This window comes from Protopterus annectens, chromosome 4.part0 (assembly GCF_019279795.1).
Source record: "Protopterus annectens isolate FY-2018-M chromosome 4.part0, PAN1.0, whole genome shotgun sequence".
Classification (NCBI taxonomy): domain Eukaryota; kingdom Metazoa; phylum Chordata; order Ceratodontiformes; family Protopteridae; genus Protopterus; species Protopterus annectens.
Genome location: NC_056733.1, coordinates 1,075,205,266 through 1,075,229,489, shown reverse-complemented (window position 1 = coordinate 1,075,229,489; position 24,224 = coordinate 1,075,205,266). Strand labels below are relative to the sequence as shown.

The window sequence follows — 24,224 nt, the reverse complement described above, 5'->3', positions numbered from 1 at the left end:
TTCTAACTTGTACAAGTGCACATCTGCTAGGCAGACTATGCCAGTATTCCAGAGAACTAGACGCAACTGCATCATCAACTATGATGCAAGGGAAATCTCGGGACAAAGTACCTCTCTGTTTCAAATTTGAACAGACTGAATACTTCTCGATTTGTGCAGGATCCCCTTTGTGATCATGTTCAACTGACTTTAACAGCTCCTCTCCCGAAGTTTCACATACTGTTACAGCTCGATCCTTGCATTTCTCTCTCATTTTTCGCATACAACACCAGTAGTTCACTTTCATGGATTTTTCTAAGTTATAGCTGTAGCTATCCAACACTAAAATCGTTTTACCTCTCTGAGATAATGTTGTCTCATACACTTGGCCAAGTACACCTGGTGGCAATTTCTTTACAACAGCCATTTTAACGTTAGGTACGAAGTACACCATCTTCACTTTCAAGTACTTTATATAGTCTTGCAAATTTTATGATAGGACAGCAAGTGTGTCGATCATTTACATTTCGTTGCTATGTTCTTTCGATGGTGTGTGCAATCGACATTGTGGCTCGAGTATATATATATATATATATATATATATATATATATATATATAGTGCATACATATACAGTCTCCAGTCATATATAAATAAATATGTGCATGTATATAGCTCTACTTCACATAATCAACTTTGTAAAACATCAATATTCATACGGTCAAGACCATATGATTGCTACTTTAAAATGTTGTAAAACAATGTAACAGAACGGTTTTTGCAGGGGACCTAGCCTCCTGCACCCCCACACCCCTGCTAATTCTATATACCAACTCTGAGATTGCTCTACATTGAGGAAAAGGAAAATTCCCCGATCCCCACTGTACCACAATCTCGGTACAAGCAGTTTGATGTTTTAAAGCATCAATCTTATGGGCTTGACAATATGAATTTGACATTTTAAAAAGTCGGTCAGGTGAAGTAGTTCCATATATATATATATATATATATATATATATATATATAGGTACTCTAAAAAAAATATATAAAAATAAAAAAGTTGATACACAAAAAACATTGAGAAAAAAATGACTTCGCACAAAATCAACACTCTACATTATTGACAAATAATGTCAGTATCTTCATACCCTGAATATCACATTGTGCAATACAAACATTTAAAAAAATCGCTGGTTTGTATGTTTTTGATGGGGGCAAGTTTCCCTTCATACAACCCCTGTACTTGTGTATGTATATATGTAGATATATATATATATATATATATATATATATATATATATATATATATATATATATTTATATAATATAAAATGTATACACCAGCTTCACAATCACACCAACTTTTATTGATTGTTAGACATCCCACTGGCAGTGACTTACTGCACAACATCACTTAAAGCAGGAACTCAATGTCAGCGCACAGTTAGATATTGCAATGACAACCATTTCAAACTACACATAACTAGGCACAATACATTTTTCCTTTCCTGCTGTTAAATAGCATTACATCTACCCACCAATAGACCACATAAAAACAGTTTTGATATTGATCACAGTCAGCACTGCACACATAAATAGCACATAACTGTAGTTTGACGATTGTCTAAATGTAGAAGCAAGTCTTTCTTCACTTTCCTTTTAGTGCAATGACTGAGCAAAAGAGTCAGTTAGTATGCCTTATGTTGGATTTGAACATTGTTTCAAAACAATGGTTTGATGTAGTATTATAAATCAGAATCCAAATGCCACATAACCACCCTGAAAGGTTCCTAGAAAGATGTGCTCAACAAACTGATTGTTAAAGTAATATTATCCACTCTATGTAACTGAAGACCAGGCCTTTTGCACATTGATGCCTTAATTGCTTCTGATCCAGGACTTTGTTTTTACCCTGTACTAACACAGGAAGCTTCTGACTTGAAGTAAAGCATGAGTAAAACCTAGAGGGGCATCAGACGTTCCTTACATCAGAAGCTTCAACTAAAAAATTGGGGTCAGTAATACAACAGATTTTTGAAAAACAGTATATAGATGAAGAAACTTTGATCTGTTTGGAAAAAGAAGCATCTGTAGAAGTGCAAAAATGTAAACAACAAAACCTAGAAATCTTTGAAAGGTATAAAAAAGAAATATGGACATGAGAAGGAAAGAAAGATTTGATATGGTACAGTAATTATGCAAAGGCGAAAGCTAAAATGTTCTTCATCTCACATTGCTGCAGTCCTTACACTTGGGTAGTCCGCTGTCCTCGGTCGGCCCGAATATCAAAGTATAAGGCTGACGTCGGTCAAGGCGCATTTGACTGACATCAGGACGTCAGGGTACAAATGCGCATGACCGACGTCATATCCTTAGTCTTTTTTGCCGCATGGTCCGATGCAGAAGCAGCATTGCAAGTGCCGGTTGGCGTTCTGAGATTTTTCAAGTTTGAAGTTTCAGACCGAGTTCAAAGTTGGCTAAGTACCCCGTTGGGGAATATTTTAGTTTTTTCTTGCCTCAGTGATTTACCGGATGTCAGAAAAAGTCAATAATTGTATTTCTTGTGGGAAACAGATACCGCATAGAGATTATCATACTTTGTGTATTCCTTGCTTAGGGCCTGAGCACGACGTTGTTGGCTGTCGCTCTTGTGCTAGATTTAATAAACGCACTATAAAGAGAAGGTTGGATTGTGCAAGGTTAGTCTTTGGGAAGCGGTGTAATTATAAAATGCCGTCGGATGCTCCGACGCCCGCTTCTTCGAAAAAGCGCAAGGACAAGGCAGTTAAGCCTAGGCTAGAAGAACCATCGGTACCAGACGCCGGTTCTTTGGAGGTGTCGGTGGAGCCGGTGGCTCCTACGGAGGTTTCTTTGTGTTCCCAGGGTGAGACCTTATTATTGCAGGATGTGGCCTCTCAGGAGGCTAGTCAGGCTGAGGGGGCTTCTCAGGTTACTATACTCCCCTCCCTTCCTAGGGTGGCTAGGCCCTCTCCTTCTGTTTCAAAGGCTTCTCCCAGGGGCAGGCCAGGTTTGGCTTCAGTTGGTGTTACCCCTAGCTCTTCAGGTACTGTGCCCAAGAAGCATATGCTTAAAATGGCAGAAGATTTGATTACTTTAATTAGGGGTTCCATGCCCCCTCCTGATAAGAGACCTAGGTTGGAGCCTGAGCTGGGGGGTTTTGAGCAGGCTTCGGATGTTTCAGAGTCTTCGGCTGAAGACTTGCAGGAGTATTCTCCTTATTCTGATTCTGATCTGGATGATTCTACTCCTTCTGCTTCTCCTCCTGAGGATTTTTCTTTTTCAGAAACTCTTCATTCCATGAGGGAGTATTTTAAGTGGGACGGTCAGGACTTCTCTGATTCCAGGAAAAGGCTTAGGGAATTTTTGTCTTTACCCCAGCATAGGCCTTTGGCTATACCTCCTGTTTTGGATGTAGTAGAAGATGTTTTTGCAGAGGCTTCTCTTAATCCTGATTCTTTGCCTCCTGCTCCTGTTAAGCCGGATAGGTATTACAGGGTGCCTGAAGCTCATAAGTATCTTTTTAAGAGTCCTAGGGCTGACCCAGAAACTGTTAGTCAGGGGCTTAAAGGTGTTAAGGCTTCTGTTGTTAAGAATCCGGTTCCTGCAGACAAAGAGGCTAGGGCCTTGGATAGATGGGGAAAGAAAGTTTATACTTCTTCCACTCTTGCTATGAGGGCTCTGAATTGCCAGTTCCACATGTTGAAATACCAGTACTATCTCCTTTCACAATTAAAGTCTAAGGTTGATGCTCTGGCAGTAGGTATTGATTGTAAAGAGGTGGGTAAGCATTCTTTGCAATGTGGTTTTGATGCTGTACAGGCCTCGTCTAGGGTGGCTGCCACTGGGTCAGTTCTTCGCAGGCACGCCTGGCTAAGGGATCAAAATTTGTCTGAACATGTTAAAACAAGGATTTTAGATGCTCCTTTACAATCTGATGTGTTGTTAGGTCCTCCTGTTGAGGCAGTTTTAAAGAAAATGGAAGACAAGGCTAAGTCTATGCAGACTGTTAAAGATTTTTTGCAGGTCCAGCCTCCAAAGTTTAGTAGAAATTGGCCTACTAAGGGGTGGACGTATCCTTCTTATGAGTCCCAGTCTAGGGGTAGATCTAGTCGTGGTAGGGGCAGAGCTCAGGGCTCTTTCAGGCCTAGAACAGGGAGTTCTCCTGCACAGTCTTGGTGAGGGCAGGGGTCAGTCCTTTCGTAAACAGACCCAATGACCTACCTTTTCAGCTGCCAGAGCCTTCTCGTCTGGCAGCACCTTTGGGAGGAAGGTTGGCACTTTTCAAAGAAAATTGGAGTTTAATTACCCAAGACAGATGGGTATTGGATATCATACACCACGGGTACAGGTTTTATTTCCATACCTTGCCTCCGTTCAAAGGCATGCCGGACATTCCTCCTCAACAAAGAATAGAGGCTCACAAGCAAGTTTCTCTGTTACTCCAAATAGGGGCCATACAGCCGGTCCCTATGCCAGAAGTGGGCCTAGGATTTTACTCTCGCCTGTTCCTAGTACCAAAGAAGGGGAACACGTGGAGACCAATTTTGGATTTATCTACCCTCAACACTTATCTGGACATTCCCAAGTTCAAAATGTTGACGTTACAGCAGCTTTTACCTCTGCTGGGCAAAGATCATTGGATGGTAACTTTGGATCTCAAGGAGGCTTACCTTCATGTTCCTATCAGACTAAGTTGCAGGAAGTATCTGCGTTTTTGAGCTGGGACTTCTCACTATCAGTTCTCTGCATTGCCCTTTGGCTTATCTACTGCGCCCAGAGTATTCACGAAAGTTCTGGCTCCAGTGATAGCTTTCTTCAGGTTAAAAGGAATACAGATCTATCCTTATTTGGACGACTGCCTGATTTTGGCCCAAGGAAGGGAAGAGCTTCTTCATCATTTGGAATATGTGATAGCAGTGCTAAGATGCCTGGGGTATTCTGTGAACGAAATAAAGTCCAGTCTAGTACCCTCTCAGGACATGTGCTTTCTGGGTGTGAGACTGAATACAGCATCCCAGATGGCCTATCTAACCCCGGACAAACAAAAGAGTCTATCCCTTTACTTCCGTCAACTGTCTCATCAGTCCGTGCTGACTGCAAGGACAGTCCTTCAAGCATTAGGGTTCATGGCATCTTGTATTCTGGTGCTTCCCAATGCCAAACTGCATATGAGGAAGCTACAATGGTATCTCAAAAATGTATGGACACAGCACTGCCAGGATCTGGACACTGTCATTCAAATAATACCTTGCATTCAAAGGGAATTTTTATGGTGGGCTCAGGAATGTCACCTAAACAAGGGACTCTCTGTGACCCGGCCAGAGGCGAGTCAGATTTTAACGACAGATGCCTCAGACAAAGCTTGGGGAGCTCATCTAAATGGAAAGTGGATACAAAACAAGTGGCCTGCCAGACTACAACATCTACATATCAACATGAAGGAGATGTTAGCAGTTCAGTTTGCATTAATAGCTTTCAAGGAATTACTTCTTCCAGGGCAGGTGTTGATTCTAACAGACAACACGACTGTCATGTGGTACATCAACAAGCAAGGGGAACGATTCTTATCCTCTATGCAGGCAAGCAATGATTTTGTGGGAGACTGCTCTCAGTTTACAGCTCAATCTTCAGGCAAGGTTTCTGCCAGGAGCACAGAACTCCTTAGCAGATGTGTTGAGCAGACGAATTATGGATCCCCACGAGTGGAAATTGGATCCTCAAGTATTTCAGAAATTGACAGTGTCATGGGGAACTCCAGACATAGATCTGTTCGCTTCTCCACTAAACCATCAGCTGCCAAAGTTTTGCACGAAAAGGTTTCATCCCACAGCTTGGAAAGTGGATGCTCTTTCTTTCAATTGGAGCAATCTTCATGTGTATGCCTTTCCTCCTCTGCCTCTCCTCCCAAAGGTACTGCTAAAGGTCAGGCAGGACAAGCCAAGGATGATTTTAATAGCTCCAGATTGGCCTCGACAGCACTGGTACCCATTACTGAGAAGCCTGGTATGGAAGCCTCCATGGCCTTTGCCTTCAATTCCACACCTGTTGTCACAGGAGGACAGCCATTTGCTGAATGTCAAACTTCACTCTCTGCACCTGACAGCCTGGCATATTCTGTTTTGAACCATAGAGGGTCGCAACTTCCACAACAAGTTTTGAATGTGATTTTGGAAGCTAGAAGGCCTAGTACAAGGAAAGTGTACGCAGATAAATGGAAGAGATTTTTGTTTTGGAGTGCAGCAAAAGATTTTGATGTTTCTGAGCCTAATTTGAGTGTGGCTCTTCAATATCTTACTGAGTTACTGGACAAGGGTTTGTCTTTCTCTTCTATTAAGGTTCATGCTGCAGCAATTTCCGCTCACTATGATTGTGTCCCACCATTGTTTTCTCATCCTTTATTCAAGCAATTTCTTAGAGGGGCAAAGAATATAAGACCCCCACGAAGAGCTCCTACTCCTGCTTGGGATCTCAATTTTGTGTTGGAGAAACTCACTCTACAACCTTTTGAGCCTGCAGCTACTTCTGAGTTGAAATTTTTATCATGGAAGACTGCTTTTTTGTTGGCAATTACCTCTGCAAGAAGGGTTTCTGAATTGCAGGCCCTTATGGCAGTTGAGCCTTTCTTGATTTTCCATAAGGATAGGGTATCATTACGTACTAATCCTTCCTTTATGCCTAAGGTGGTTTCTAATGTGGCTTTAAACCAAACCATTCATTTGCCTACTTTTTATGCAAATCCCCAAAATAAAGGGGAAAGATTTTGCACACTTTAGATGTACACAGGCAGTTGCGTTATTATTTGGACAGAACTAAAGGGTTCAGGCAGTCTCAGCAGTTGTTTGTTTCTTTTGCTTTGAGTTCTCAGGGCAAGCCTGTGTCTAAACAAACTATTTCTAAGTGGATTGGGTTTTGCATTGCTTTCTGTTATTCCCATCATGGCAAGGAGGTTCCAGCTGGGATTAGGCCTCATTCCACTAGGGCTACTGCCACTTCAACAGCTTTTTGAGGGAGTGGCAACCAAGGATATTTTGGAGGCAGCTACTTGGAGTTCAGTGCATACTTTCTCTAGGCATTATCACCTGCCACTTTACTCTAAATCCAGGGCTGGTTTTGCCACTGCTGTTTTGCAGGGCATGTTGGCAGCTCCTGCTTCCTTGTAGTTAGCCATCCTCCCTTACCTCTGCTTTGGGATTCTACCCAAGTGTAAGGACTGCAGCAATGTGAGATGAAGAACATAGTACAGTTTTGTACCTACCATAAATGTAAATGTTCGAAGATCCACATTGCTGCAGTCCAATTTACCCTCCCTCCTTCCCCTCTGTAGTTAGAGGTGGTTGTGTGGGTTGGGTTGTACATATTGTGTATATTATATATTTTGTACATATAGTTAGTGCAAGGGTGGTTGATTGGGTGTTTGCTGTCTTTTGGTTTTGACCTTTATTTTAGGGTCTTCTGACATCTGGGGCAAGAAAAGACTGAGGATATGACGTCGGTCATGCGCATTTGTACCCTGACGTCCTGATGTCAGTCAAATGCGCCTTGACCGACGTCAGCCTTATACTTTGATATTCGGGCCGACCGAGGACAGCGGACTACCCAAGTGTAAGGACTGCAGCAATGTGGATCTTCGAACATCTACATTTATGGTAGGTACAAAACTGTACTTTAATCAACATAAAGAAGGCAGCCCAAAAGATATTTGAAGAGAAATATAGGGAAACCCATCCATTTATGGAAAATTTCACAATAAATAAAATATCACAAAGAGGGAATGTGGAAAAGAAGATTAGTAAAGTGGAAGTTAAAAAAATAGAAGTAGAAATTATGGAATGCCTGCAAAGTGAAGGATTTGATGTAGAAGGTGCAACACAGGTTACATCACAGCATTACATCATAATATGATGGAACAAGTCCCCCAAAGCAAGGATAAACAAGAAGATCAGGCGACATCTGAAGAAGAACTATGGACATGGGAAAGAAAAAGAGATTTAATATGGTGTAATATTGATGCACAGGAGAAAGCAAAACTAATCATTACAAGAAGAGCAGCACCAAAGATATGTGAAGAGAAAACAGGCAAAGAAATCCAGCCATGGAAAACTTTACAATACAAAAAATAAGAAGACAAAGAGGAATAGTAGAAAAGGAGATCAGTAATGGAGAAGTTAAAGAAACAGAAATTGAGGTAATGAATTACCTCCAAAATAAAGGACTCAGTGTAGAAAATATAATTCAGAAAGCACCACAGCAGGACAGAACAATGGAACTCCAAATTAAGGGGAAACCAGTATAATGGGAAGCAATTGGTCAGCTGCCATATGAAGATATTTTGGAGCCTTCCACAGAAAACCAGTATAAACCTCCACTTGAAGCTGAACAGCAAGGGAAGGAACAGAAACTGTGGAAACTTTTGACGCAGTTAATGTTGAGGAGTGATAGGCCAGTGAGTTCTCATATGACACAGCAGTGGATAGCACAGGATGAAAATGAAAAGAATGTGCCACAGGAAGATGTAATAGACCCTTCTATAGAATGCCGGCAGGAAATGGAAAACAGAAAATGCACCCTCAGTTTAGAAGAAACCAAGCTAAGAGAAGAGTTGCTTGACTTAATAGAGATAGAACATATTAAGATGAATGAAAGAAATAGACTACAGAAGGTCAACAAAACCCAAAAGGTCAGAAGTCTGACAAAGCAAATGAACACAGTAATTAGGACTGTCCATAGAGATTCATGCAATATAACAAAAGTAAACAGGATATATTAACTTGCTGCTAAATTAACAACTGATAAAGTTCTACTACAAGAACACAGGGTAGTGGGGGAGAGAAAGGGGAGAAATCAAATACCATCATGTAAGTATCGGATAAAGAAAACTATAAAACAATTAAGACAAGAAGTATACTGTTAGAAGAGTATAGAAGAGGGACCAAATCAACAAAAATACTCTGAAAGATAGACGTTATAAAAGCAATGAGCAATATTAGAACAGATCAGGATCTATCATTCACTAAGCAAGTAATAAACTAAGAATATCAGCACATGTGGAAAAACTTAGAAAATATGTAGACAAATATAAAGGAAAAGTACAAAATGAGCAATTTATTGATGACCCATAAATGTTTTATAGAGAATTGGGAAATAAAGTAAAAGGAATTGAAAGACAACCTAAAAAAGAAGAAATAGATACATTTTGGAGAAGTATCTATGAAGATCCTGTGGAACATAACAAAGATGCTAATTGCATAGAAGTAAAAGAAAGAGCAAGAAGTTTAAAGGTACAGGATATGAAATCGGATGAAGTAACAACCAGAGATATTGAAACAAAGTTAAGAAAAGCCTCTCATTGGAAAACCCCAGATCCAGACGAGGATTCACTTTAGAACATTGAAAGCCCATAACAATGAAATTCAAAACTTTGAGACCAAAATCTTGAAAATTCAAAACACAGAAAACTCAAAACATTGAATCCCATAACATTGAAAAACATAGGAAACCAACATTTAATACATGTTGACACAGAAACAAAAAACACACCATATTACACTTCTGCAAATATAAGCAGGGGGCAAGCACCCCTCCATCTCCATGTGGGGGGGCTGCACCCCCACACCCCCTGATACTTAAATGTATCAACTCTGAGATCGCACTACACAGAACAAAATGGCAAACATACCATTCCACGCTTCATATCTACCTGTTTAAATCCTCAACTTTCTCTTAGAAACACTACTTCATTGTTAAAACATTACACATTACTGTATCTCTATCCAATACTTACCGGAGTTTCACAGATGAGCTCAGTCATGTTCCTGTCTTACTTGCTACTACAACATTACACATCTTAGTGTAGTGTAGTGCAATCTCGGAGTTGATATATTTAAGTAGCAGGGGGTGTGGTGGGTGCAGCTCCCCACATGGGGAGTGCTGGGGAGCTTGCCCCCCACTTATATTTGAAGAAGTGTAATATGGTTTGTTTTTTATTTGTTTCTGTATGTAGTTATACTGGAATATAGTACATGCTGGTTTCCTATGTTTTTTTTCAATCTTCTGGGATTCAAGGTTTTGCATTTTCAGTGAAGATTTTGGTCTCAGTGTTTGAATTTCAATGTTATGGGCTTTCAATGTTCTAAAGTGAATCCCTAGATGCAGTACTTCTGGTTAAAAGTATTAACATCATTGCACAAAGATTTAGACATGAGTAAGAGCAACCCTAAAAATTATAAACCATTAACTTGCCTTCCAACGACACATAAACTATATACTTGAATTGATGTTGACCGAGTTTATACTCATTTAGAAGAAAATTCAATTATGGTAAGAGAACAAAAAGGCAATAAAAGGAAGTCATTCAGAACAAAGGATCATTTCTTGTTAAATAAAGTCATAGTGGAGAACTGTAAAAAGGGAGAAGAACTTAAGTATGGCCTGGATTGACTACAAAAAAGCATTTGATAGAATTCCACATTCATGGATAAAAGAGTGCTTAAAAATGTGTAAAATACACCCTACATTGATCGACTACATTGCATTGACCATGAAAGTGTGGCAAACCACTTTGCAATTAAGCTATGATAAAGGACAATGTTTTATTCCAGGGATCAAAATATAAAGGGGGGTATTCCAGGGTGACTCCTTGTTACTGCAGCTATTCTGCCTTGCCCTTAATCCATTAAGCTGACTACTTAGCAGCTTAGGTCATGGTTATAACTTGGTACCTAGAAAACAACAAAGTGCAAAGACCACTCATCTTCTCTGTCAATGATTTAAAACTTTGTAGCTCATTGGATGAGGAACTGAAAGCACAACTGCGAGTTGTCAAAACTTTTTCAGATGATATAAGAATGTCATTTGGTCTTGATAAATGTGCAAAAGCAACCTTTAAAGCAGGAAAACTGCAGCACCAAGAAAACATCAGTTTGGGACAAGAATGTGATATAAAAGAATTTGAGCAAGAAGGAATGTATAAATATTTGGGAGATGAAGGATCAACAATAAAACATGAACAAATGTGAATAAAACTTAGTAAGGAGTACTTCAGAATACTTAAATTAATCCTCAGAAATAGCATTGAGATCTAGGAACAAAATCCAAGCTATAAACCAATTTGCTCTTCCTGTCCTAACTTATAGTTTTGGAGTGACTGGCCCCAAAATGTGCTGGATAGATTAGATAGGAAAACAAGGATGCTTCCTGCTCATCAAATGATGTATAAAAATCAGTGCATACCAAGATTATATATTCCCCATTCTGAAGGAGGGATGGACCTTCTTGAAATTGATTACATGTATAGATTTGCAGTCGTGGGACTGCACACATATCTGCTGACCTCACAAGACCAAAATGTAGTGAAAGTTTTGAGACATAAGAGGAATAAATCTAAGATGACTTCCCTGCTTAGGCTAGCAGAAGCATATCGGCATCAAGCAGGAATGGAAATCAAACCAGAAGTAGATAAAAATCAGGGAGCAACTAAATGTGCCAAAAAACAATGAAAGAATACAAGATGAAGGACCAGATGAGAAGGCAAGAAATGTGGAAAAACCATAAATATAGTTACATGTATCGAAAACTTCTGAACTTCATGTTGATCAGGAACGAATGCAAGAATGTTTAAGGAGAGGTGAATTTAAACCAAGAGATGAAAGGTTAATATTGGTGGCCCAAGATAGGGGGCTACATACACGTTGGTTTACAAATCCATTGAACATGTGGGAGAAACAGGCACATGTAGGTTTTGAAAAACAGAATTGGAAACAGTTGCATACCACATTACTGGTTGTGACATAGCTGGACTAGGGATTGTGCAAACATTTTGGTATTGAAGTGACTGAAAAACACTGGAAATATGAGTCATAAAGCATTATAGAAAATGATGAAGTCTACTTAACATGGGATCACCCATTACCAAATGTTCAAAAGATAGATGCTAGAAAAACAGATATAGTGGTCCAGGAAAAGAAGACAAAAGTAGTGTTGATCATTGAAATCGTCACACAAAGTGACTACAGTGTCCTGTGTACAGAGAGACACAAAGTCATAAAATATCAGGATTTGCAGGCAGAAACAAGAGCAATGTAGAAGAAAGATACCCAGACAGTCCCAATAGTAGTAGGAGCAACAGGTCTTATAAAAAAAAGAGTCTACAATCCTATTTAAATATGCTACCAATTCATGTAACTCCATACAAATTGCAGACAAAGCTATTACTGGGCACAGTGTGAGGGCTGCGAAGAGCACTTTTGGCTGACATCAAAGAGTGAAACAATACTAATTTCATGAACCTTAATTGTGCTTTGACTTAGGAATGGGGACCATTCCTGTCATAGTTTTAGAAACCCAAAAGATTTGTTGAAATTAAAAAAGGTGTACAAGGCATAATAATGTCCTTTCCCTCTCCTCAGTCTTGTATAGATTGCCGAGGGGAGGTCTATGCCTGACTTGCAAGGCATCCACAAACCCCACACTTATGAATATCCTGCATATTCATAAGTCAATGAGTACCAGAAATACAAGGTTTAAGGACCTGAATTTTATCTGTGACTTAAAACAGAACATGCTGGAGAGAGTGATGTGTCCCTGTGATTGTCCTTCCTATAGAACAGGCTTCCAAACCATGGAATGCTGCTTTTGTCTATTAGTGCAACCTAGACCACTGGATGGGGAATAGGAAATGTACACCAGGTTTGGCACCCATGTCCCTTATGGAGAGAGGTAGTTTATAAATGCCTGATCCGCAGTGTTCCATATTTATACATGACATCATTATTCTTTCAGGAAAACGTAGCTAGACTTAGAAAGCCCCCCCCCCCCCAGATCATTAGCCTAGTAACATTCTATGAATCTATGGTTGTAAGATGAATACTGGCTGGGAGTAACACCTGGAAGCAGAGTAAACAAGAACATTTTCACTCAAAATTCATGAAGTGAATTGAACAAGCAGGTGCAGCAGATTGGAGGGAGATGAATCCTGTATTCATTTGTAACATATTGATCTGAGTTTGAAAACTGGTGTTTCATTGTTAAAGGTTTACTAGCTTTTCATGTAGTTGTATAAAATTGTAGTGTTGTCTTGTACCTTCATTAAGCAAGGTGCCTGGCCTTCTGAAGCTCAATGGTCTGATACTGTGTTCCTTCATTGCAATGAAAAGTGCACCCTGTCTCTACTGTGCCTCCTTTGCATGCTTCAGAACTTTCATTTAAAATATTTTCCTTGTATGGGGGTTCTGATATGTCAGACTATAGGTTGGCAAGATGGTGTGATCTGTACCACTTCTGTTTTCCCATAAATAATAGGAGCCTTCAGAAACTCACATCAGATCATCTAAGGATAAGCAAGAAGAGAGATGAAGGAATAGGAAGCATGTGATCACCTACATGTGCAGGAGGAGACCTTACATAGAAAACAAGAGGGTATAATCTTTATGGGATGTTGGTAAAGTCCTTGTGCACTGTGGTGTACAGTTCTGCACACCTCATTGTTTGTAAAGTCCTTGTGCACTGTGGTGTACAGTTCTGCACACCTCATTGTTGGTAAAGTCCTTGTGCACTGTGGTGTACAGTTCTGCACACCTCATTGTTGGTAAAGTCCTTGTGCACTGTGGTGTACAGTTCTGCACACCTCATTGTTGGTAAAGTCCTTGTGCACTGTGGTGTACAGTTCTGCACACCTCATTGTTGGTAAAGTCCTTGTGCACTGTGGTGTACAGTTCTGCACACCTCATTGTTGGTAAAGTCCTTGTGCACTGTGGTGTACAGTTCTGCACACCTCATTGTTGGTAAAGTCCTTGTGCACTGTGGTGTACAGTTCTGCACACCTCATTGTTGGTAAAGTCCTTGTGCACTGTGGTGTACAGTTCTGCACACCTCATTGTTGGTAAAGTCCTTGTGCACTGTGGTGTACAGTTCTGCACACCTCATTGTTGGTAAAGTCCTTGTGCACTGTGGTGTACAGTTCTGCACACCTCATTGTTGGTAAAGTCCTTGTGCACTGTGGTGTACAGTTCTGCACACCTCATTGTCAGTTTGGCATACAGACTGCATAGAGGTATACAGAGGTAGGAAACAAAATTGCTGCCTGGTCTTCTCCCAGAGTCATTGAAGAAAAATTACAAGATGTTAATAAACACATATTTAAAAAAGAAGGCAGAACTGGTATGAAAAAACATTTAAATTCTCAAGGTAACGTAACAGTGTCTTAGTCGGTACACTGTTTATAAATAATATTTGAAAAAGATGCAGGGTAGATAATTTAAAGTGAAAACATTTTTGTTCACTGAAAGGGTGATAGATAATTGAAACACACACCGTAAAGAGTTGATAACATCAGTAACAGTAAAAAAATCCCATATCAGAGGGACTCAATTTTTATACCAAGCATCAAGAAAAAGTAAGATATTGTTTAAGGAGGTTGTATAGTTTATCTAGTTGGCAGTAAAATGGGCAGAATAGACAGGTCATTAGGTCCATATTCAACATCAAAATGTACACTAAAGTAGAGTAAAGTGAAATTAATGCTTTTTTGCATATTTTCTTCAGTCATTCATTCATTCTACGATACCTGCTTTATCTTGTTTAACAGCTCATGTGGAAGCCATAGTCTATCCAGACACTCAGTATGTGCAAAGCAAATAAAACTAATTCTGAAAATAATGCCAGCCTGCCATTGTGCATGGATGTGCACTCACAGACAGACAGACAGACAAGACAGATACACATACATAGATACATGGAGAGAGGCACATGGAGTACTGACATGCCTGCATGTGCACACACACACACACACACACACACACACACACACACACACACACACACACACAAAACACTGTAGACACACACCACTGTAGGCACACAAACACACACATGCAGACACATGCACATGGTATTTTTATAAGCAAATGTAAGCGTTTTCTTTTCCAGTGCTACAGAAACATCATCAGACAAACAGATACACTACCTCACATCCTTTAAATACCATAAAAACATCACTTATTTACAGGATTAACCTCACTTCCTTGATGGGGTGGGGCCCAAGTGCAAGGCATGTTATACAACATCTTCTGCAACATCACACTTTTTAAGAAAGGTGGCACCAAAATGCGAGATACAAAGTTACAAAACATTTTGTTACTTTTATAAAATCCTAGTGCATTTTGTGTGTTTTGTGGCTTTGAAGCAGCATTTCTTCTTCCCTAAACAACTGCCTGTGGGACCATTCTGTAGCCTCCACAAGTATAGGTCCCTCTTGTAGTCTCTGAGTTACCAGCACAGTCCTTCAAATTAACCCATTCCCTTCCTAATAGAATATACAGTAAGAACCTGCTATCATGGATGGGCATTTTCCCATCATCTCTCTGGCCAGCCTGATGGACATGGGCATCCAAAGGATATGCAGCAATTGTCTCATGTATAGACAACCACTTACTCCTGAAACGAACAAATACTTTATGAGAGAGACATAGTTACACTATGAAATTGGAGGTAATACCCTCACATACGGGCAAATTGAATGTTAGGTTGTCAGCACACACACATCACTTCCCACACTAAATAAGGACATGACACATAAACCCACATATGCGGAGGTACTGACTAGTAACTTTCCAACAGACCAGAGGCACCCCGAATGATACCTTCAGAAACCACTTACACACATGACAATGCAAAAAACAACCACAACACATAATATCACACACGCCAGTGTCTCAACAAATAAGCCCATAAGGCGAACACCACAAAACCCAATGTACTGGTCATAGGAGACTCCATAGTGAGACACATGGATGTTCTACTCACCAGGCTGGATAAGGAGATGGTTATGGTCAGCTGCCTGTCAGGTGCTAGGATCCATCAAGCTACTCATCCACAAGTACCAGTGTGACTCTGTCATAGTCCATGTGGGGTGAATGACTTGAGACTTACCTCATTGGACTATATGAAGAGAGATATGACTGAGCTCTCAGATTATGTGTTGCAGGCAGGTATAAGCCTAGTTTCAGGTAGCATTCTACCTTTTTCAAGGATGATGCCACAAAGTAAACAAAAAATGATTGACTTTAACAATTGACTTAGCTTCCGGTGTCAGTCCAAGGGGTCCAATATCTGTCAGCCTGGAAAGACATGGTTGACAAGCCATGCTTCTTTGCCAGAGATGGTCTGCACCTGTCTCCTCTAGACTTTCAGATGTAGGTAAAGGCATTACTACCCCTACTGTGCCTTTTTAGGCAGTGTCAAAATAACCACATCCCAATGTAACAAAATCTTCTCTTGATAAACTCAAGGTACTACTGGTTAATGCTATGAGTCTAAACAAGAAACTGCACTCCCTGGAAGCACTCCTGACCTTGGAAGATGCTGGTGTCTGTGCAGTCATCAAGACCTTGTTCAGAGCTGTGGAAAGTACCCCAGTTGTGCAGGGCTACAACACCTTCCACCTTCCATATGCTCAGACCACAAACTGAGCATGAAAGAACTGAAGGAGGAGGTGTATCCATCCTAATTAAGGATAAATACACCTCAAGACTGGTCAAACAGTATGACTCTTTTGAGGTGCTCCATATCCAATTAACCACAGGCAAAATCCCCTACCACATCATAGCTAGCTATAGGTCCTCCTCTATGAATCAGAAAAAGTATACCTCATACCTAGACTTAATGGAGTCTCTTGCCATACAGCCCAACACCTCACTCATGGATGATTTTATTTATTTATTTATTTATTTACTTAACATTTGTTTCCCAGGAAAGTCCACCTGGAACAGAGCCCATTTTCAGTGGATGCCCGGGGAGATAGACTCCAGAAGCATGTCTTTTGGGATGTGGGAGGAAACCAGAACATCCAGAGGTAACCCACATGAATGCAGGGAGGAGATGCAGACTATGCACAGAAGGCACCCCCAGTCGAGAATTAAACCAGGGAGCCTCTTGCTGTGACAATGCTAACCGCTGCACCACTGTGCTGCCCATTTTAATTATCCTGTCATCAGCCGGGAAACCTACATGACCACGAACATGCTGGCTAAGAGTTTCTTGGACTTTGTCTATGCAAATGCTCTGGAACAGCTAGTCAGCACACCCATGAGGGGCTCAAATGTCATAGACATAGTACTCGCTAATGTAAGACAGCATTGCACCCCTTCCTTCTCATTTCCTCTCTGGTAAGATCAGACCATAAATCAGTCTTTTGCAATCTAATTATAAGGCCAAATACCCTTTCAAACTCCAAAAATGCTTAAAATTTTTTTCCAAGACAAATTACCTCCTAGTAAGTGATGGTATAAGAAGTTTCAAAGCCCCATTGAATACAGATAACATGGATTGCTATTCTCAGGTGTGCACCAATGCCCTATATAACCACTTAAGCAGTTGTATAGAATCAGCTGTACCGGAGTATATTAAAACTAGGTCTTGCCAAATGAACAAGTCACCCAGGTAGACCCCTAGTATAAACAAGCTATACAACAAAAGAAAGAAACTAATGTCCATAAACAAGAGAGAAATAGCTCAGCAGAGGAAGAATTCCTTCTGCAGCCTAGAAAGAAAGTTAGAGATCTTGTCAAGTCTTTCAAAGCTAATTATGAAGCAAAAATAGCCTCCCTAGCTAAAGATAATCACAAGGCAGTCTTTAACTACATCTGAAATCTAAAGGAGAACACCTAGCTATATACAAAACTGGTTGTGCATGGCATCACACATACTCAACCGGAGGTAATAGCCAAGCCGCTTGTTGACAGATTTGGAGCAAACTTCACCCCCTTCCCGTCCCACCAGTCATCCCTTAAAGTATACCTATCACCAGTCCAGCTTATTATCTCAAAAGAGCAGATCATCTCCACACTCTGCAAAGCCAAAAACATGGCATCAATGGGACCAAACAACATATGAGGTTGCCTTTTAAATAACTTCAAACATGATCTAGCAGACTCTCTTGGATCCCTGTTTAACCACAGCCTGAAGACTGGCTATGTTCCGGTGGAATGGAGGACAGCAGCAGTAATCCCTTTGCACAAAGGGGAACATCAGTTGACCCTGGGAATTATAGACTCATAAGCTTGACTAGTCTCATCTGCAAGGCCATCGAAAGAATAATTATGGACTTTATCAACAAGGGCATAGGTAATCTATGAACTCTGAACCCAGCCCAGTTTGAATTCATTAAGGGTAGATCATGCTTGTTAAACCTGGTCGACTTCTTCAAGAAAGTCATGCAGGTCCTGGATGAGGGAAAGACAGTGCCACCTACCTTGACCTAGCCAAGGCATTTGACACAATACCCCACTCAGGTATAATAATGTAACCTTCCAAACTGGGAATTAACTCCTGCATCACCAGATGGGTAGCCAGTTGGCTCACAGACAGGACACTTAGTGTCAAAATGGGTGACTTTACCTATAGCAAAAGACCAGTCAGCTGTGGTGTAAGACAGGGTTCTATGCTGGACCCTTTACAGTTCAGAATTTAATTTTCAGAAGTCCAGACAAACGTGGATGGCCTGTGGCTTACCGAGTTCACTGATGATTGCAAATTGAGAGCAATCACCGAGTCCCCAGCAATGCTAATGTACTGCAGAAAGAAGTAACACAGTCAAATGATTGATGCCAAAGCCACAGAATGTAGCTAAATGCAAAAAAAAAAAAGCATTATTATTTCCTTTGGGAAAGCTATCATCCCTGCTAATTACAGTATAGACAGCACCCTCCCCCATGTGTAGACCCAGTGGTATGTAATCTGGGTACTCAGGTTCATCGCAGTCTGAACTTCAACCACCATCAGAGACTATCCACGTGCAACTGACAGTGGATAAAACTGCTTTCCAGTTTATAGCCTGCTACAGACCACCCTCCCAAACCCAGGAACCCCACTCGGCCTTCCTGAGAACACTGGAAAATATGAAGGTCTCTCCAAACACCATTATATTGGGCGACTTCAACTACTAAAACATAGACTGGGAGCATTACTGTAGCTCCAACACCCTAGCCCAAAGGTTCCTAGAATTCATAAACTCAAATGCTATTGAACAACTTGTTACCACTCCCACAAGAGGGGAAAACATACTGGACCTGATCATCACCAACATAGGGACTCTATGCTCCAGACCAGAAGTATATCCCTCACTGGTAAGATCAGACCATAAACTGATCTCACTGGATATTCACATCCCGACCCCACCCCCTGCCCAGAAAACCAGAGTGAAAAACTTCTCTAAAGCAAATTTCACACTCCTCAAAACCGAGGTGGAATCCTTCAAAGCCCCCGGGCCTGTGGAAAATACGGCCCAGACCACAGAATCCTTTATAAATGCATTCTATGAACACCTTCAGGAATGCATGGATCATGCAATCCCAAATAAAACCAAGACCCAATCCTCCAAAAGCAGACGTCCTGTCTGGTGGACCCCAGCCATAAACAAACTGTACAATAGAAGGAGGAAGCTACTACATGATTGAGCAAAATCCCAAAAAGGGAAGGCATCTCTGATCGGTATTAGCAAAAAACTAAGGGCACTCATAAAACAGTCTAAGGCCAGCTTTGAGAGAAAAATTGCACAGGACACTAAGGATAATCACAAGGCTTTCTTTAGTTATGTTAGGAACCTGGGTGGGAATTCCCAGATATGCTCAGAATTAGTCCAAAATGACAAAAAATACACCAAACCCACAGACATTGCCAACATCCTAGCTGACAGGTTCAGCGCAAACTCCCCCCCCTCCCCACCAAAAGGGCAAATATCTATCCCAGCAGAGTGCTGCGCCCCTGACATCTCAGATGCTCAGGTAAGAGCCACCCTCTCCAAAGCAAAAAACACAGCATCAATGGGACCAGACGGTGTCCTGGGCTGCGTCCTACATGAACTCTAAGAAGAGCTAAACCCAAACATAAAACTACTGTTCAATCTCAGCCTTACTACAGGATATGTACCCAAAGAGTGGCGTACAGCAACAGTGGTCCCTCTCCACAAAGGTGGTGCCTCAACGGACCCTGTAAACTATCACCCCATAAGCCTGACTAGCTTGGTCTGCAAAGCTATGGAAAGGATCATCATGGACCTCATAAATAAAGATAATGGGGACCTACAGACACTGGATCCTACCCAGTTCGGCTTTAAGGGCAGATCCTGCCTCTTAAACCTGGTCGACTTCTTTGAAACAGTCACCAAGGCCATTGACGAAAGGAAGGTGGTCCACACAGCCTACCTGGACCTCGCAAAAGCCTTCGATACAGTACCCCACTCGGGCATTATACATAAGCTCACCAGCTTAAATATAAACCCCTATGTCACTAGATGGGTTGCAAATTGGCTCAAGGACAGAACCCACATGGTTAGAATTGCTGGAGCCATGTCAGACTCCAAACCAGTTACAAGTGGCGTCCCACAAGGCTCAGTCCTGGGACCTCTCTTGTTTGGTATATATTTCTTGGAGGTACAGGCCAACGCAGAAGGACTGTGGCTGACCAAGTTTGCAGATGCCTGCAAACTGGGCACCATAATTGACTCTCCAGCCGACACAAGCATCCCCCAAAAGGGCCTCATAGAAACAGACAACTGGTGCCAGAGCCATGGCCTCAAGCTAAACGCCAAAAAGTGTATAGTCATCCTTTTTGGCAAAAACAAAGTGCCCACAAATTACTACATAGGTGGTAATCCATTAAGTACAGAAGAAGTAATTAGGGACCTGGGGACCCAAGTTGATAGCAATCTCTCATTTGACAACCACGTGGCCAAAGTGGTTAGAAAAACATTTTATATAGCCCACTTAATCATGAAGGGATTCACATCTAGATTAGGGGAGGTCATTGTGCCTCTTTACTCATCTCTCATCAGGCCCGTAATCGAGTACAATGCCCCTTTTGGGATGTACCTTACCAAACACCTGCAGCAACTGGAAAGACCCCAAAAGTACCTCACCAAGAGGATCAAAGGGCTCAAACAGATGCCACATGCTGCCCGGTTAAAGAAACTCCAGCTCTACTCAGTGGCATACCACCTGCTCAGAGGCTTCCTGTGCCTGACGTATAAAGCCATGTCCAACCAGGAATTAAGGGACATGCTGCACCTCAAAAAATCCAAATCCCATCGAGCTACATGCTTGAGAGACTTGAACCTGAGCACTGAAATAAATAGGACATGCTGGAGGGACAGATTCATAACCCAGGGGCTCCCTTCACTCTGGAATAAAATCCCAGTCCAGGTTAGGCAGAGTCCCTCATTGACTCTCTTCAAGAGGAATCTTGATGAGTGGATGGGAGATAGTAGGTTTACCCCGGGTATCACTTCTGTGTCACTGTTTAGACAGAGGCACAGTATACTAACCTCGAAAAAGGGCATAGCAAAATTAATTTAAAATGGGTGGCGAAAGCCAAACATACTCTGGCTAGGCTTATAAATGCCCTAGGGCAGATAGCCTAGTATGAACCTATGAACCTATGTATCCACAGTGGTAAGGAAATCCTTCTGTGTGTTACATCTCATAAGTAAAGACATTGTATCTTTAACTAAGGATGTTATAATTCCACTATACTTGGCCACTATCAGTCCAGTTATTGACTACAATGCTCCCTATTGTGTGCCAGTCAATATTTCCCTGTCTATACTTCCAGTGACCTGACTCTTCACTGGATCACTGGATCATCCCTGTTTGAGGTTCCAATGGCCTTGGTTTTTACTGGGTCAATCAGGCTTACCTTGCTTAAGCTTTCCATGACTTCAGTGATTGCCAGATTTTTGTATTTCCTTGCTTAACCTTCCAATGAGCTGATCCTTTTCTTTAAAAGAGGTGATACGCATCATAGATGAATGTCTTGCATTACTTTGTGCGAACTGAAACTGTTTCTATATACAGACTTGTTAAAGCATGGCCTATTTACTGCATATCATTATCTTATGCTTTTTAACCAGATGTGAACCTTTCATACTCGGTCAGAAGATGCTCTTCCAAGATTAGTGATCCTGAAATCCAAGAGCTCATCCGAAGAAGACTTCGCATTTTACAAGGTGTTGACAAGGAGATTGTGGCCATGTTCAATGTAAGATGTGTTTAAAATTCATATGCACTTTTTGTTGGAGTATATTTAGTATTAAACTAATGAAGTCTTATCTGCTTCTTAGGATCTGGATAGTGTGTGCATGTACATAAATGCACAAATAGTATTAAATAATTGTAGCTCTAGAGTTTATAATGAATGATAAGTTTTAGGCTGAGGATGCTGATAGTGTAGACAATGAGAAACATTTTTGTCTGGTTTATTAAAAAACTACATATATCCAAGGTAAACGGTAAAAACAACTGAAGAACACATTGGCTTAGTATCATACTATCATTGATTTTCACAAGAATATGCAAGCTGTGTGTCATGTTGAGCTTTGCTAAGATTGTGCTTGTCTGGTTTAATCTAACCTATGCAACCATGTGCTGTCAAAATGTAAATGAATTAAAGGTTAGTAGGAGAAAAATAAAACACACAACCTTAATATAGGATCATCACACAACCTTAATATAGGATCATAGGAGATTACCAGGCTATCAACCCAGAGGTCATTTTAAGCCTAGCCATTTCATCTCAATGTAATACCATAGAAATGCTAGTCAATACCCAAAATTGCATTTAGTGATGACTGCCCATGTCCAGGAGGGTTGTGGGCACTATCTCTGGTAAGAATTTGTGGTGCCCCATCCTCTCGTCCAGGTTCCTCTTGAACAGTATCATAGAGGTGCTCTGTTTCACATGAATTGGTAGCCTGTTCCAAAGATGTGGATGTGGCAGTCATTGGGAGATAAATCTGTCCCTCCAGCATGTCCTAGTTAAGTCGCAGGCCATATTTAAGTCCCTGGAATGGGTATCCCTAGTCCCATTTGATTCATGGCTATGCACCAAGTTTGTTATGTTTTGGTCTTGAATTGCTCTGTAGGCCAGGCATAACTCTCCCCTAAGACGTCTATATGATCTGGAGTATAGTGACAGTGACATACTGGAACTCCTTGATCTTCTTTGTTAGAAACCTCTGAGGTTTCTCCAATTGCTGCAGGTGCTTTGTACAGTACATGCCGAACGGGGAGTTATACACAATTATGGGTCAGATAAGTGCTGAGTATAGAGGGGTTATAAACTCTTTTGCTCTTGAGGTGATGCCTTTACTAATCAAGTGTGCTACGTAAAAAGCATTCCTTACTACAGTAGACACATGGTGGTTGAAGTTAAGGTCATAGTCAACCTGTGATCCCAGGTCCCTTACCACTTTGTGGGTACTTAGGGTGTTGTTGTTGATTTGGTAGTGTGAAGGGACATGGTCTGTGCCAGAGGGAATGATGATGCATTTCTTTGCATTCAGTTTGAGACCATGACAAATACAGTAGTCGATGGTCTGTGTGAGACCCTCCTGGAGTATACTGACATCATTTGAGGATTCAATGTTTGCACTTAGTTTGCAGTCATCTGCAAACTTATTCAAGTCACAACCACTTAGTTTTGACCTGAACTTCTGAGAAATATACACCAAAGAGTAGGGAGCCCAGCATTGACCCCTGTGGCACCCCGCTTATAACAGGTCTTCTGGTTGATGTGGAGTTGCCCACTTTGATAGTTTGTGCCTGGTTTATGAACAAGTTGGCAATCCATCTTGCAACAAAGGGGATTACATTCAGTTTCCTAAGTTTATCGGTAATGCCTGAATGTGATACTGTGTCGAAAGCCTTTGCCAAGTCAAAGTATGCTCTGTGCACAGATTTGCCCTCGTCAATGGCCCTGGTCACATTTTCAAAGAAATCCACCAGATTTAACAGGCAGTAACCTGCCCTTGATTAAGCTGAACTGAGTTGGATCCAGGGTTTGGAGGTCACCTATGTCCTTATTTATGAGGTCCATAATGATACATTCCATGGCCTTACAGATGATGCTGGTCAGGCTTATGGGTCTCTAATTCCTCTGGTCTGTTGCTAGGTCACCTTTGTGGAGGGGGAATAACTGTTGCTGTTCTCCATTCTGCAGGAACAGAGCTTGTGGTTAGGCTATGATTGAAAAGGATACTTAGTGTGATGCTAGTTCAGATTTTAGCCTTTTTAGTAAACAGCCTGGGTTGTTATCTGGTTCATAGAGACTATGTTTTTTGCCTTGGATAAGGCGTTGAGGACCTGCTCTTCTGATATGTAGGCTGGGGGAAATTTGGAGAAATGTTTGTGATAAGTTAGGAGAGGATAAGGGAGAGAACTTTTCACCAAACCTATCCAC

At 41.2% G+C, this 24,224-nt stretch overlaps 1 protein-coding gene across 1 annotated transcript in view; it reads left to right on the top strand.

Annotated features, from left to right (window-relative positions):
* The window catches only part of SH3TC2 (SH3 domain and tetratricopeptide repeats 2), an 819,499-nt gene that overhangs the window by 363,350 nt on the left and 431,925 nt on the right, over positions 1–24,224 (top strand). Inside the window, exon 4 of the mRNA XM_044069012.1 lies at positions 21,898–22,025. Coding sequence (XP_043924947.1) covers positions 21,898–22,025 — 128 coding nt within the window. The remainder of the gene's footprint in view (positions 1–21,897; positions 22,026–24,224) is intronic.